The 16,238-nt window shown below is 40.0% G+C and overlaps 1 protein-coding gene, 1 long non-coding RNA gene and 1 pseudogene across 2 annotated transcripts; 1 reads left to right on the top strand and 2 right to left on the bottom strand.

Annotated features, from left to right (window-relative positions):
• The first annotated feature begins 5,519 nt into the window (after window positions 1-5,519).
• On the top strand, window positions 5,520-12,768 carry LOC129687881 (uncharacterized). The gene is made up of 6 exons (XR_008721834.1): window positions 5,520-5,580; window positions 6,023-6,094; window positions 8,132-8,195; window positions 10,016-10,540; window positions 11,738-11,839; window positions 12,642-12,768. It is a non-coding gene; the product is annotated as an uncharacterized LOC129687881 (long non-coding RNA).
• On the bottom strand, window positions 6,189-10,811 carry LOC129687879 (interferon-inducible GTPase 1-like). The gene is made up of 2 exons (XM_055622461.1): window positions 10,719-10,811; window positions 6,189-8,158 (listed from the first exon to the last, which is right to left on the bottom strand). The coding sequence occupies exon 2, from the start codon at window positions 8,154-8,156 to the stop codon at window positions 6,918-6,920; it is 1,239 nt and encodes a 412-aa protein (XP_055478436.1). The 5' UTR covers window positions 8,157-8,158; window positions 10,719-10,811; the 3' UTR covers window positions 6,189-6,917.
• Window positions 12,769-13,250: 482 nt separating the features above from the next.
• LOC129688092 (interferon-inducible GTPase 1-like) lies at window positions 13,251-14,949 on the bottom strand (annotated as a pseudogene).
• Window positions 14,950-16,238: the final 1,289 nt, after the last annotated feature.

The following is a 16,238-nucleotide window of genomic DNA, read 5'->3' as shown; positions in this document are numbered from 1 at the left end:
AAGGAAAATTCCAACAGGAGGACATCACAATTTTGAACATCTACGCCCTAAATACAAGATCATCTACATGAAACATTATTAAAGCTGAAATCACACATTGATCCCAACACCTTAATAGTGGGAGACTTCAACACTCCACTCTCACCATGGGACAGGTCATCCGGTCAGAAGCAAAACAGGGAAACAAGGACACTTACAGAGGCCCTAAATCAAGTGGACCTAATAGATGTCTATGTAACTTTCCACCCAAACTCAAAAGAGTATACCTTCTTTTCAGCACCTCATGGAACCTTCTCCAAAATAGACCATATAGTTGGTCACAAAGCAAACCTCAGCAGATACAAGAACACTGAAATAATCCCTTGTATCCTGTCTGACATTCATGGTCTAAAGCTGGACCTCAACCAAAACAGAAACAGCAAAAAGCCTGCACATACAAGGAAACTGAACTATTCGCTACTCAATGACAACTTGGTTAGGGAAGAAATAAAGAAAGAAATTAAAGACTTCCTAGAATTCAATGAAAATGAAAGCACAACATACCCAAACTTATGGGACACAATGAAAGCAGTGCTAAGAGGGAAATTCATAGCACTAAGTGCTTTCAAGAAGAAATTTGAAACATCTCATACAAGTAACATAATGGCTTACTGAGAGCCATGGGGGGGGGGGAGAAACAGAAACACAAAAGAGGAGTAGAGAGCTGGAAATAATCAATCTCAGGGCTGAAATCAATCAATTAGAAACAAATAAAAGAATTCAAGGAATCAATGAAACCAAGAGCTGGTTCTTTGAGAAAATCAACAAGATAGACAAGCCCTTAGCCAAACTAACAAAAAGACAGAGAGAAACTATCCAAATCAGCAAAATCAGAAATGAAAAGGGGGAGATAACTACAGACATTGAGGAAATCCAAACAATCATTAGGTCTTACTACAACAGCCTATATGCCACAAAATTTGAAAATCTAAAAGAAATGGATAATTTTTTGATAGATTCCATCTACCTAAATTAAGTCAAGATCAGGTAGAAAGATTGAATAGTCCCATATTCCCCCAAAAAATAGAAGCAGTCTTCAAAAGTCTCTCTTCCAAAAAAAGCCCAGGGCCAGATGGTTTCAGTGCAGAATTCTACCAGACTTTCAGAGAAGAGCTAACTCCAATTCTCTTCAAACTATTCCACAAAATAGAAACAGAAGGAACATTACCAAACTCATTCCATGAAGCTACAGTCACCTTGATACCTAAACCACACAAAGACCCAACAACAAAAAAAAAGAGAACTTCAGACCTATCTCTCTTATGAACATTGATGCAAACATACTCAATAAAATACTTGCAAACCGAATCCAAGAACACATAAAAAATATCATCCAGCATGACCAAGTAGGCTTCATCCCAGGCATGCAAGCGTGGTTCAATATATGGAAATCCATCAATGTCATCCACCATATAAACAAACTGAAGGAGAAAAACCACATGATCATCTCCTTAGATGCTGAAAAAGCATTTGACATAATCCAACACCTATTCATGTTTAAAGTCTTGGAGAGATCAAAGATACAAGGCACATATCTAAACATAGTAAACACAATACACAACAAGCCTATAGCCAACATCAAACTAAACAGAGAGAAATTTAAATAAATCCCACTGAAATCAGGGACAAGGCAAGGCTGCCCATTCTCTCCATATCTCTTCAACATAGTACTTGAAGTCCTAGCTAGAGCAATAAGACAACTAAAGGAGATCAAGGGGATACAAATCGGAAAGGAAGAAGTCAAAATATCACTGTTTGCAGATGATATGATAGTATACATGAGCGGCCCCAAAAATTCAACCAGAGAACTCCTTCAACTGATAAACACCTTCAGCAAAGTGGCTGGATTCAAAATCAATTCAAAAAAATCAGAAGCCCTCTTTTATACCAAAGACAAAAGGCCTGAGAAAGAAATTAGGAAAACAACACCCTTCACAATAGCCACTAATAACATAAAGTACCTTGAGGTGACTCTGACCAAGCAAGTGAAAGACCTGTTTGAGAAAAACTTCAAGTCTCTGAAGAAAGAAATTGAAGAAGATATCAGAAGATGGAAAGATCTCCCATGCTCATGGATCAGTAGGATTAACATAGTGAAAATGACCATCCTGCCAAAAGCAATCTACAGATTCAATGCAATTCCCATCAAAATACCAACACAATTCTTTACAGACCTTGAAAGAAAAATTCTCAACTTCATATGGAGAAACAAAAAACCCAGAATTTCCAAAACAATCCTCTACAATAAAAGATCTTCAGGAGGTATCTCCATCCCTGATCTCAAGCTGTACTACAGAGCAATAGTAATAAAAACTGCATGGTATTGACATAGAAACAGAAAGGAGGATCAATGGAACTGAATAGAAGACCCAGAAACAAACCCACAAATCTATGAATACTTGATTTTTGACAAAGAAGCCAAAACCATTCAATGGAAAAAAGACAGCATCTTCAACAAATGGTGCTGGTCCAACTGGATGTCTATATGCAGAAAAATGAAAATGGATCCATATTATCACCCTGCACAAAATTAAAGTCTAAGTGGATCAAAGACCTCAACATAAAACCAGACGCATTAAATTGGTTAGAAGAAAAAGTAGGGAAGACCCTAGAACTCATTGGCACAGGAGACTACTTCCTGAACAGAACACCAAACAGCACAGGCTCTAAGATTAGCAATAAATAAATGGGACCTCATGAAACTGAAAAGCTTCTGTAATGCAAAAGACACTGTCATTAAAACAAAATGACAGCTTACAGACTGGGAAAGGATCTTTACCAACCCTATATCTGACAGAGGGCTAATATCCAGTATATATAAAGAACTCAAGAAGTTAAAAAGCAACAAATCAAGTAATCCAATTAAAAAATGGGGCATGGAGTTAAACAGAGAACTCTCTGTAGAGGATTGTAGAATGGCAGAAAAACACTTAAAGAAATGCTCAATGTCCTTAGCCATCAGAGAGATGCAAATCAAAACGACTCTGAGATTTCACCTTACACCCATCAGAATGGCTAAGATCAAACACTCAAGTGACAACACATGCTGGAGAGGATGGAGAAAGGGGAACCGACCTCCATTGCTGGTGGGAATGCACACTTGTACAACCACTTTGGAAATCAATCTGGTGCTTTCTCAGACAATTAGGAATAACACTTTCTCAAGATCCAGCTATACCACTCCTAGGCATATATCCAAAAGAGGCTCAAGTACACAATAAGGACATTTGCTCAACCATGTTTGTAGCAGCTTTATTTGTAATAGCCATAACCTGGATACAACCCAGATGTCCCTCAATTGAGGAATGGATACAGAAATTGTGGTACTTTTACACAATGGAATACTACTCAGCAATTAAAAATGAGGAAATCATGAAATTTGCAGGCAAATGGTGGTACCTAGAAACGATCATCCTGAGTGAGGTATCCCAAAAGCAGAAAGACACACATGGTATATACTCACTTATATAGACCTATAAGATAGGACAAATATACTGAAATCTATACACCAAAGAAGATAAACAAGAAAGAGGACTCAGTGTAAGATGACCAATCCTCACTTAGAAAGACAAATGGGATGGACATTGGATGTAGGAGAAAACAAGAAACATGACAGGGGCCTACCACAAACAGCCTCTGAAAGACTGTACCTAGCAGTGTATCAAAGCAGATATTAAGCCTCATAACCAAACCTTCGGGAGAGTGCAGGGAATCATATGAAAAAAGGGGGAGTTAGTAAGACCTGGAGAGTATAGGAACACCACAAGGACCAAATATATCAGGGCACAGGGGTCTTTCATGAGACTGTTTCTCCAACCAAGGACCATGTATGGATATAACCTAGAACCCCTGCTCAGATATAGCCTATGGTAGCTCAGTGTCCAATTGGGTTCTCTAATAAAGGGAACAGGGACTATTTCTGACATGAACTCAATGGCGAGCTCTTCGACCTCTGCTCCCCCCACCCCTGAGGGAGGAGCAGCCTTGCTAGGCCACAGAAGAGGACATTGCAGCCAGTCCTGAAGAGACTTGATAAGCTAGGGTCAGATGGAAGGGGAGGAGGTCCTCCCCTATTAGTGGACTTGGAAAGGGGCAGGGAGAAGATGAGGGAGGGAGGGTGGGATTGGAGGGAATGAGGAAAGGGGCTATGGCTGGGATACAGAGTTAATAACCGGTGATTAATATAAAAAATAAATTAATTAAAAAAAGAAAGGCAGGAAAAAAAAAGCTCTTATAGAGCCTCTAACTTAGAAGAGAAGGCAGACGTGAAGAGTATCCCAATACTAATGCCAAATGAAAGTCAATGTGCTATAATGCTCTTCTTCCTCCTACATAGCAATGAGGACAAAACCTAAGTTTACCTGGGTGTGGCAGTACACACCTGTAATCACTGGGGAAGTGGAGACAAGAGAATCAGTAGTTCCAGGTTCTTGTTTGTCTTCAAAGGATGTTTGAGGCTAGCCTGGGCTTCATGGGAAATTGTCTTCAAAAAACAAAACAAAACAAAACAAAACAAAAAACCAAACAAACAAAACAGAAAAACCCAACTGCAGTGTGAGTTCATTCTTGTTACTGCATACTTATCATCTATCACATTGCCCAATTTGCAATCCTCTTGCCTCAGCCCCCTGAGTCAGCATTAGGGATTTTGTCAAATCCATTTTGTCAATTCCACTTCACTGACACATTGATGTTCTTACCATTCATCAACTAATAGGGCTCAGTATTTATTCTGAGACTTGTTCCTTAACTCACAGGGAAGAAGAAACAAATTACAAATTAGCAATCAAAAAATTACTAAATTTAAAAGTCAACCATTTAAAAAATTTTACTTGTAGAAAAAATAGCAACATACGGAGTGAGTTTCACATTATACTTTCAGACTTTATGTGGAATTGAGGAATTTTAAAGAAAATCTTATTAGCCTACTGTGAAGACAACTGCAAACCTGACATTCTTGAAGATGTTTTTTGCTTTTTCTTAACATATTCTCCTAGTTCCTCTTTAAAGAGCTATTCTGTTGTATTAAGAAGTTAAAACATGTGTCTGGGCATATTGCCTGAATGTATGTAAGTGCACCACATGTGTGGAGTGCTTGCAGAGCCCAGTGAAGAGGAACTTGACACTTGTGAGCTACCATGTGGGGTTTGGGACTTGAATTTGAGTCCTCTGGAAGGGCAGCCAGTGCTCTTCACTGCTGAGCCATCTCTCTGGCTGTGGTAAGTTGTAGAACGTTTAGTATGTGGGGTCTAGTGATGGTGTTTCCATGTTGAGGGAATGTCCGTGAAGGGGTTGTGTGACCTGTCTCTTGTATTGATTTTGTGTCCTGACTGTGGGGTGAACAGCTTGCTTTGCTACATGTTGACCAACACTGTGGTCCAGCATTATCGTGAGGGTCCTAAATCAACAGATCTGCCAAATTATGCCATGGAAGCTCTGAAACCATAAGCCAATGCAAACTTTGTCTCTTTATAGGTTGATTGTGCCAGGTGATTGGATATGGTGAAAACAACCTGAGTTTTGCTGGGCCAGGAATTTTGGGTAAGAGATACTGAAGCTTTATTTAATGAAATTTAAAAATACTTTGATGGCTTTTTTTCATAAGGAGTGTCTTATTATTTGTATTGCACTATTATTACATGGAATGAATTTATTAACTATAAGCTCCCATAGGATAATATGGGAGGAAGAGTTTTTAGAAGTTTATCATTGCTAGCAGAGGTCATGAGGTCATGAGGATGACACAATGGCAGGAGGGATGCTTTCATAGAAAGAGGGAGAAGAAGTGACACATGTAGTAAGGAAAGTCATGTGTGCACATGAGGATGATTGATCTCCCGAAGGACCTGCCCATGGTGGCACCTGGATTTAAGTGCCCAGTGTATGAGATACAATGAGATACAGTGTATGAGATACAAGTCTACAGGGTATTATCACAGCATTATTATTACTACATAATTTCCTTCTTCTGTTTATCTTTCAGCCCCTTAAACTGAAGTCCTCCTTATCATAGTTTGTTTTGAGGAGGACAAAATGATAGCCTTGGGAGCAGGAGGTGAGTGTTTCAATAAAGAAAGAGACACTGCCAGCAATCAACAGGAGCATATCAAGGGTGTATTGGGAATGTCCAATACCAACAGCAGACACTCTTTGTAATCAACAATTTATTAAGTGTTATTATGTGGTGTCATAGATTGATTAAAGAAGTCCTTCATGATCCCAGCCCAGATAAGTAATGACAGAGATGGGGAACTCAGGATTCTGAACTGGTCCTGGCACTGAATTATAGATGCTCTTTATTGTCTCTAGAAGGATGCTGATGATTGTAGGAACTGATTGGTTAATAGCAAACTTATGATCAGTGGTTCTGGTTTCTTTTGACTTTGGTCTTAAGTCTTCCTGTTGCTAAACTCTATAAGTCATGCTAATCACTCTCTAACCCAGGCTTAGTGAGGACGAGAATGCTCAGGTGTGTGTGTGTGTGTGTGTGTGTGTGTGTGTGTGTGTGTATCTCCTGAGATACAATGAACACATAAAGGCAAGATGCAAAAAAGGAAAGAATAATTGTGTACAAGTTCCAGAGAGGTTGAAGTTGCAATAGAAAATCATTCTAAGGAAGTACAGAAATGACACAGCTCACTGTGTGTGTGTGTGTGTGTGTGTGTGTGTGTGTGTGTGTATACAAGCATGTGTATGGAGTTGTATTGTCAGTTCTGACTTATTGATAATCATGACCCTAATCCTCAGGTTTTGCCAGGGTGGCAGTTGATTGGCTCATGTAAAGAAAAGATGTCAGAGGAGGTATTTGTCTAATGAGTTCCTAATATTACCTCTTTGGTTTTGTAGTTGTCAGCAGCTGTGGGTGAGCCAAGTTTGAGCTAGTTTTTTGAAGATGCCTCTCCAAGGAGAACTTTTGCATCTTCAGTCACTGTGTCAAGGAAATAAAAGTGCAAGTAAAAGCTTTTCCTAAGGTAAAGCCCTGTTGCCAGGAGCCCACCATTAGCTGAGGCAAATTCCTTCACATACTTCAAAAGCTTTCCTCCTAATGTTTCCTCTTTGTCAGTTTCCAACAAATAAGGAGATTTAAGTTTTTTCTTCAGTTGTTCAACAGGCACTTGGGCTTCCTTAGCCATGAACTCCAGGGATTCATCATCCACTCCAAAGAGATCCCTATAGTGGTTTAAACTTGTCTTCAGCTTCTCCACATCACTGTTCCTGAGGATGTCCACTACAGGAACAGTAGAGCAAAATCCATCCTTCATGGCTTCCAACCAGATTAACTGCTTAGCATAGTTGTACTTTCTTTCAATGTCTGCCTCAGAAACATTAGACAGGCGAAAAATGAAATTGTGTGGCTTTTCAGCAGAAAGATCCTGTATCAGGGATTCCATCAGGATTGGAAATTCATAGTCAGACCAATTGTGGTTAGATATCAAGAAAATCCTAGGTTCACCAATGTCTCTAAAGGCTCGCAGATAGGAACTTCGAATCTTCTCCATGGTATTTTCTCTGTTAAAGGTACGTGGTTTGTTCTTCTTTTCATGGTCCAGATCACGGTCCACCTTTGTTCTCACAATGTAGTAATTCTTTTTCATAATTCTAATTTCTTTGGCAAGGTCTACTTCTTGTGTTGTAGGTTTTACTGAAGAAACAATAAAGAAAAAGTCATATTTCTTGAATTCTACTTTTTCTAGGTAACATTTTGGTGGAAGGGTCAGAGTTCTAAAGCTAGGCAGTTCCCATAAAGTCAAATTTTTAATCTTGGGGTGTTCGTATGGCATTATCTTCATGGTTGTCTCTGTTACCCTAGTGTCAGCTGCACCTTTTTCTTCATCTTTAACTCCTCTTAGGGCATTGATGAGGCTGGACTTCCCTGCTCCACACTGTCCTGTCACAGCAACATTTATTGGGGCTATATCAATGTTCTTTAATGCATCATTGATTACAGAGATTGCTTCCTGGTTGTTTCTTCTTTTCAGGTGTAACTCAACTGAACTGATGGTTTCCTCAGAAATGATTTTGTTTTCTGGCTTATAATTCTTAAAATATTCAGTGAAGCTGGACACCAAACTTCCATTGTCGTCATTCTTAGGTGTACCAGAGAGGAGCTGACCCATGACTGTGAGCAAAAAAGTCACCGAAAGAAGGAAAAGAGAGTAAGTTTCAAGAGATAGAAGATGCCTTTGTGCTTAGCAGCGTGTTCTCTATGTCTCAGACTCAGTCTGACACTGTTTCCCATATATGTTGTACTTGTTACTTTTTGACAACAAGATACAATCTAGATTTTTGTTGGTAGAGGAAACCTTGGTGGAAGAATTGCCTCCATCAGATTGGACTTTAGTTGTGCCTTATGGGACATTTTCTTGATTAAGGATTGATGTGGGAGATCCCAGCCAAGTGTGTGTGTCACCATTTTTGGGCAGGCTGTCCTGAGTTGTAAATCAAAGAAATGATCTAACTATGGTGAGCAAGTCAGTAAGCAGAATTCTACCATCATTCCTGCCTCTGCTGCTTGTCACCTGACTGGAGTGTTCTATATGAAATCCAATGTCTTCTACTTCTGTGCACAGTTCCTTCAGTGTGTGCCTTTTGATGATTTGGAGCTTAGTCAACAGACACCTAGTTTTCTAAACTGAAAATAAGCAATGATGAATGATAGTTGACATCAGTGCTTAATCAATGCTGACTCTTATGATAACGTAAATTTTGTTTTATTTTTGTTTTCAAAAGATTTCAGTTACTCCAGCTATTGCATTTTGTTGAAATAATTTTTAATTTGTCTAGATTTAATTTCCTTTTTTTTTTTAAAAGAATGGAACTCATGTTCACAAGGGATATAAATTTGCCATAATATAAAACTTCTTTACCCTTAAAGTCTGTTAAAATCCATTTATTCAATACAGCGTTTCATTGTCCTTATGTCAACTTTTAGATCCATTGCTATTTTTTAAGGATTTTTCTCTATTTAATGAAAATAATCTAATTGAGCAGTGCAGATATAGGTCAATTGGCAGAGTGTTTTCCCAGCATGAGTAAGGCCTAGGGTTTATTTCCCAGCACCTCATCAAGTGCATCTGGTCATGGATCCCTATATTTCTAGCATTCAGGACATAGAATTAAGTGGGTCAGGACACCACATTCTTTCTTGGTATAGAGTGAGTTAGAGGCTAGCCTGGGCTACTTAAGAGCCTGTCACAAAAGAGTAAATATTAAGTCAATCAAGCTGTCTCAGCAGGTGAATCTACTTGCTGCCAGACCTTTGTACTGAGTTTGATTGTTGGGTATTTGATGAGCTCAGAGCTCATATTTTTGACCTTTATTCTCCATAAACCTGACTACAAGATCTCCCATGGTAGCACAATGGACCTCACTGTCCGTATAAGGAAACAGGAGCCCTCTGCTGTCACCCTGGGCCTTTCTCTTTCTGTTTCACCCCTATCAAGTTGGTGTGCATATTTAAGTTCTATTTCCAGATGCATTCACAACTGATCATTCCTCCTACATTCTTTTCCTTAAGATCTCCTCAATTCCAGCTTTGATTATGTCATTGACATTACTTTGTTTCCTGTGACTGTCCTTGAAACAACATTTATTATAAAAAAGCCAGAGTTATCCTGTTGACACTGAAGTCATAGCATATCAAATCAATTCTGAGATGACCGTATGGATCCTTTTCCACTCAGGAAGTGTTCATTAGGTATACAGTGTGCTTGCTAAACACAACATACCTTTGGATTTTATTGTTACACCCCTGGAGTCACTGGTGTCTAAATTCCAGATATCTTGTTATCTTGGATTGTCTTTTCATCCCAGGACTTTGAACTTCGAGACTGCTCTCTTGCCTCGTTGCTGTTCCCCTGTAGCCATATGACTGATAACTTTATTATCTTTTTCTAGGTTCATTTAAGGTAGGCAGGATTCAGGGAAGCACCCAAGCTGTTCTCATCTCTTCAGTTTTTCCCTCTCTTTCTTTCAGTTCTAGCTCCTGGTTATGTGATGCAGACTGCAGTGAAATACCTACTGCAATGTCTTCCCACCTAAGATGAACACAGGAGACAAGAAGCGTGTGACACAGCCAGCATCACACGAGGAGGCCTGCCTAGATGACAGCTGTCACCACCCCCTGACACAGCTCATGTTCCTCACAGATACAGAGAAGATGGTTAGCACTCATGCTTTGCAATAAAGAAAACCACAGTGAACACAATTCTTGAGGTACAAATTTCCACATCCAGCTCCAGCAGAAGGACAAGCAGAGTGACCTCTTCTTCACAGGCTGGCATTCTTGGGAATGTTGGGAATTAAATAGTTGACTCTGAACTAGGAAGCAAGGTGAGCCTGAGATACAGCAAACCTCACACACACTGCAGAGGTTTCCCATCACCTGACAAGTCCATTACAATCATCTCAGGGAGAGGAGTAACGGACAAGCAAATCAACTGGATGGGTCTTACCAAAAACAACTTCTGGATCATTTCTTTGATGTTCTTCAACTTGAATGGTGAGCAAAGACCATCCACAACTCAGTCCTGTTAACCTCCCACCAAAGTCCCTTTGCTTCCAGGCTGAGGATTTCCACTGTCTGGGCATGTTCCTAAATGTCTTGTTACCTATGAGCTCATTAGAGAAAAGAGAGGGCGAAGGTTGGAAGTTAGATCTGAATGCTCCTGCCCGCTTACCAGAAAACCTGTGTTGACTGGATTCACACTGTAGTTCAGCTGCAGGAAGCACTCCGCTGTGCTCCAGGCTCTCCTCTTGAAACTAATCTCTGTTTCCTCTGTGGAAAGCAGCAGGTGCAAGGGAGTTGGGAGGACTTATATACTCTGATTGCCTCCTCCTATCTAGGTATGTGTTGGCCAATCATAGGGAGCAGCGATCAGGTTGCTTTTCAGAAGCATCTGCATTTCCAAAGAGTGGAAAGTGAAAGTCAATCTATCAGCCATTTTTAATCCCATTAACCCTTCATCTCTTGGTAGAAAAGGCCAGAAAGTCCTAAAATAATCAAATATGTTGAATGTGGGGCTTGGAAACTGAGGGAACATGGAGAAGCAGCTCACTAATTAGGGTATAACACAACCTTGAAGGAGAATTTTCCTGATCCCTGACTCCACAAATGCAGCCTGAACTGTTGTCATACAACATGCTGGGGTCCTGTGCAGATGCCAACCAATGTTAGTTTCCAAGACACAACCTGTCTCACCTCTCTGACCACAACCTTATTTCCACACAAGATTCATGTTACTTAATTCTTGCCATTCCCATCTCCCCTGTCCTTCTGGAATTTGGTCAGGCCTGGGCTTGACAGGACTTCCACATGCTATCACACCCTCTGTGAGCTCATACATGAACTGACCTGCTGTGTCCTGAAGACACTGCTTTCTTGTAGTCATCAACCACTTCTGGCTCTTATGGTCTCTTCACCCCCCTTCCACAGCCACTCCTGGGCCTGAAGGTAGAAGTAATGATGTTACATCTAGGGGTGGACATTCCTCAGCTTTATTCTCTGCATCCTGGCCATTGTGGGTATCTGTTTTGATTATTTTCTATGGAAAATACGAGCAGCCTTGGTAAGGGTTGATTGATGTCTTAATCTATGGGTATAATGATAAGTCATTAGGAGGTCTTTTAATATTAAAGCCATTTAACAGTGAAGTAATAGTAATTCTCTCCTAGTGTTTGTGATCTGTCCATCCTTAAGTTCTTTTCCAGATATGAGTTTCATCTTGTGGAGAAGCTATTAATCCCTATTCGGAAGCAGTTGGCTACTTAGATGTCATTCTTGCCACTATTACATTTGTGGGTATGTCTACTGGGCCAGTCATTGTAGCTCTTATCTGGGTCTGATGAATGGTTCTTTTTCTCCTCTGGTATAAACAGTACCTTCCAACACTAGAAAGCTAGTCAGTAAGGACATAGCTTCTGAGTCAGTATCGTCTTGATTTCACCATGTTATATAATTCATGGATGTGTATGTGGTATCTTCACTAATTGGACCTTTCAAGTTTTGGAAGTTAATCAAGAGGCTGATCACATGTACTGTGTCACTTCGGTACGTCAGCACCGATGTAAGGACAAAATGAGCAGTCCTCTTCAACTTACTTTTGGTTCTTCTGGATCCTCTACGAGACATCAGTTGTGTTCTTGAGCTTTTCCTGAGGAGACACAAACAAATATCTATTCACCCCATCAAGGCCCCCATGACAGACCAATGAAATATCTTTCAAGTTTAGTTTAGTGAATGAATGAGTTATCAGGGTGAGGGTTACTCACAGGAGTGTTGATCACTCAGAGGCAGCTGCATCCCTGAAAAGTGCATCCCAGCATGGCGGTGAGTCACCACAGCTGCAGCCCCGGGGCCCCCTGCATGAATTGCAGGAACTTCAGCTAGTGTGAAATCCCCTACCCAATAATCCTGCCTACTTATATAACTTTGAGAGAAGGATCATGAATCTTCTAAGTTTCTGCACTTTCTATGGTTTGTGATTTTTATTTAATTTCTGAGTCTTATTTTATATTTAAAATGTGTCTGTTTAAATGTGTGTGGGCAAGTCAGGCTTGTGTTGAACCCTCTTTTACAATTGTTTTCTATCTTTTTCCTCAAGGAAGATGTCTCAGTTGTAGCCAGCTCTTGCAGACTCTGCTGTGTATCTAGCCAGCTTGCTCCATGGTTCCACTGTCTCTGCCTTCTGAGTATGGGAGTACAACGTGGTGCCACGCCCACTCAGCATTGTGTGAGTTTGGGAAACTGAGCTTTGCTCCTCTTGGCTTCATGGCAAGTGCTTTAATGCACCGTGTGTGTGTGTGTGTGTGTGTGTGTGTGTGTGTTTGTGTGTGTACTTTGTGAGACAAAATTAACACATCAGTGTAGGATACACAAAAAGGAAGAAATAATTGTATGCAAGCTCCAGAGAGGTTGAGGTTGCATAGGAAATCCTTTTAAGGAAGTACAGAAGTAACACAGAGTTCTCTCTCTCTGTCTCTCTGTCTCTCTCTGTCTCTCTCTGTCTCTCTCTCTCTCTCTCTCTGTGTGTGTGTGTGTGTGTACTCAAGCATGCATGTGGAGTTGAAAGATGGAGAGGAATCTCCTCTTGGGGATTGTAGAGAAATGAAGAGGGATTGGGGATTTTCAGGTTCTGACATTAATTCTCTTGAAACCTCATCCTTAGGTTTTCTGATGGTGGCATTTGACTAACTAATATAAAGAAAAGATGTCAGAAAGGGAATTTATCTGATGACTTCCTAATATTCACTGTTTGGTTTTGTAACTGTTGGTCGCTGTGGTAAGTTGAGTTTGAGCTAGTTTTTTGAATATGTCTCTCTAAGAAGAAGTTTTGCATATTCAGCCACTGTGTCAAAGAATTAAGATAAGAAATACATTTTATTGAGGAAAAGAACTGCCTCAGGAATCCAGTATTATGTAAGCCACCTTTCTCGAAATGTTTCCAAAGTTTTTCCCCTAATGTTTCCTTTTCCTTATTTTCCAGTAAATAAGGAGATTTAAGTTTTCTTTTCAATTGTTCAACAGGCACTTGGAAATTCTTAGCCATGAACTCCAGGGATTTGTCATCCACTTGAGAAAGGACTCGATAGTGGTTTAAACTCTTCTTCAGCTTCTCCACAGCACTGTCCCTGAGCATGCCCACTATAGGAACAGTCGCTCAAACTCTATCCTCCTTGGCTTCCAGCAAGATAGACTTGTACTTTCTTTCAATGGCTGCCTCTGTAACATTAGACAGCAAAATTATAAAATTTTGTTGCATTTGAATGGTAAGTTCCTCATTAGGGTGTCCATTAGGACTGGAAAATCATAATTAAATAAACTGTAGTTAGAGATCAAGGAAATCTGAGGTGTGTCCATTGTCAGTAATGGCATCCAGAGAGGACCTTCGGATCAGGTTCAGGGTGTTTTTTTGTTTTTGTTTTTGTTTTTTTTTCTGTCAAAGGTGAGTGGTTTGGATTTCTTTTCATTTACTAGATTAAAGTTTACCTTGGTTCACACAGAGCAGTAAATCTTTCCCATAATTCTGATTGCTTTGGCGAGGTCTAATTCATGTTTTGTAAAACGTTTGGCAGAAACAATAATGAAGAAGTTATAGTCTTCAAATTTCACTTCCTTCAAAGAGTCACTTGGTGGAAATTTCAGAGTTCAATATCAGGCGGGCCCCATAAAGTCAAAGTGTTGATTTTGGGGTGTTTGTAAGGAGTTCCTTTCATGGTTGTCTCTACCACCCCAACCTCAGCTGCACCTTCCTCCTCAGGTCCAACTTCTCTCAGGGCATTGATGAGACTGGACTTTCGTGTTCCAGAATCTTCTGTCACAGCAACATTTATTCGGGCATTTTCTAATGCATTACTGATTACTGAGTTTGCCCATGACCGTTTCCTTTTTGCAGGTGAAACTCAATTGATTCGATGGTTTCCTGAGAAATGATTTTGTTTCATGGCTTATACTTCTTAGGATATTCAGTAAAGCTGGACTCCAAATTTCCATTTTCTTCATCCTTAGGTGTACCAGAGAGGAGCTGACCCATGACTGTGAGCAAAAATGTTACTGAAAGAAGGGAGGGAGAGTAAGTTGCAAGAGATCAAAGATGCCTTTGTGCTTAGAAGGTTGTTTTCTATGTCTCAGACTCAGTTATGTTCTGATGTTGACTAGTCCTGGAACACATTGTGCTGGTTACTTTTGCCAACAACATAGAATCTAGATTCCTCTTGATAGCAGAAACCTCACTGAGGAATTGCCTCCATCAGGTTGGACTGGCGGCATACCCATGGACATTTTCTTGATTGAGGACTGATGTGAGAGCTCCCAGACCAGTGGGGGTGTCACCACCCCCGAGCAGGTGGTCCCGGGTTGTAAACCAAAGCAAATGTCCAACTATGGGGAGAAAGCCAGTAAGGAGCATTCTCTTACCATTCCTGCCTAGTTTCTGTCCTGACTTTGCTCTGTGATGGACTGTGATCACAAGGTGTAAATGCCCCCAAACCTTTCCCTCCCCAAAATGCTTTTGGTCATGATGTCTATCACAGCAATAGATAGAAAACTAGAACAGGTATCTAATAGCTCTCAATTAAACCCCCAATTCTGTAAAAATTAAAGCTCAAGCAAAGTAAAATACAACAATGTAAATATCTGCATGTGTTGTTTATCTAGCATGAACATTAATCAAAACACGAGCAACTGAGCTGCATCTAACCTGACTGGAGTGTTCTATATAAAATCCAATGTCTTTTCCATCTGTGCACACTCCCTTCAGTGTGTGCCTTCAGGAGACTGGGAGCTTAGTCAACAGACAGCTAGTTTCTCAAACTGAAAAAATAAAAGTAAAAATGACTAATAATTGACATTGGTGATCAATCAATGTCAAATTTCTAATGATCACATAAATCTTTGTTTTGTTTTCAAAAGATTTTAGGAAGTCCAACTATTGTATTTGGTTGAAATAATTTTTAATTTGCCTAGATTTACTTTCTTTCTGTCTTTTTATATCCCCTTAAGGGATATAAACTTGCAACATTATAAAATGTCTTTACCCTTAAAGTCCATGTTCAGATTCATTTACTCAATAGGATAGTTCAGTGTCCTCAAGTCGTCATTTAGATCCAGTGTTTTCTTTTAAACTTTTTATTTCATTTAAATAATCTACGAGTGCACTGTAGCTATAGGCCAACTGGTAGAATGTTTTTTCCAGCATGAATATGGCTTTAGGTTCAATCCTCAACACTTCCTCAGGGGCATGTGGTTACAGCTCCCCTTAATTCAGGCACTCAGGACATAGAGGTAAGAGGGTCAGGACTTCAAGGTCTTTCTTGGCACACAGTGTGTTAGAGGCTAGCCTGGGCTCCTTAAGACCATGTCACAAAAGAGTAAGTATCAAGTTCAGGAAGATGGCTCAACTGGTAAATACACTTGCTACCAGACCTAAGGACCTGCATTTGGTTGTTGGGTATTTAATTAACTCAGATCTCATATTTCTGCCCTTTATTCTTCACAAACCTGCCTACAAGACCTCCCCACATGGCAGCAAACCCTCATTGTCACTCTGGAGCCTCTTTCTGTTTCACCAATATCAAGTCAGTTCACAAACTCAAGTTCTATTTCTAAATCCACTCACAACTAATCATTCTTCCTACGTTATCTTCTTCAAGACTTCCTCAAATCTAGCTTTGAGTACGTCATTGATATTGCTTTATTACCT

This window comes from Psammomys obesus, unplaced genomic scaffold (assembly GCF_907164565.1).
Source record: "Psammomys obesus unplaced genomic scaffold, mPsaObe1.curated_primary_1811, whole genome shotgun sequence".
NCBI lineage: Eukaryota > Metazoa > Chordata > Mammalia > Rodentia > Muridae > Psammomys > Psammomys obesus.
The sequence above is the reverse complement of the archived record's forward strand: the minus strand, read 5'-3'. Positions and strand labels throughout refer to the sequence as shown.

What these genes read in the sequence shown, in the direction of transcription:
- LOC129687879 (XM_055622461.1), bottom strand. Translation starts at nt 8,156, where the DNA reads ATGGGTCAGCTCCTCTCTGGTACACCTAAGAATGACGACAATGGAAGT.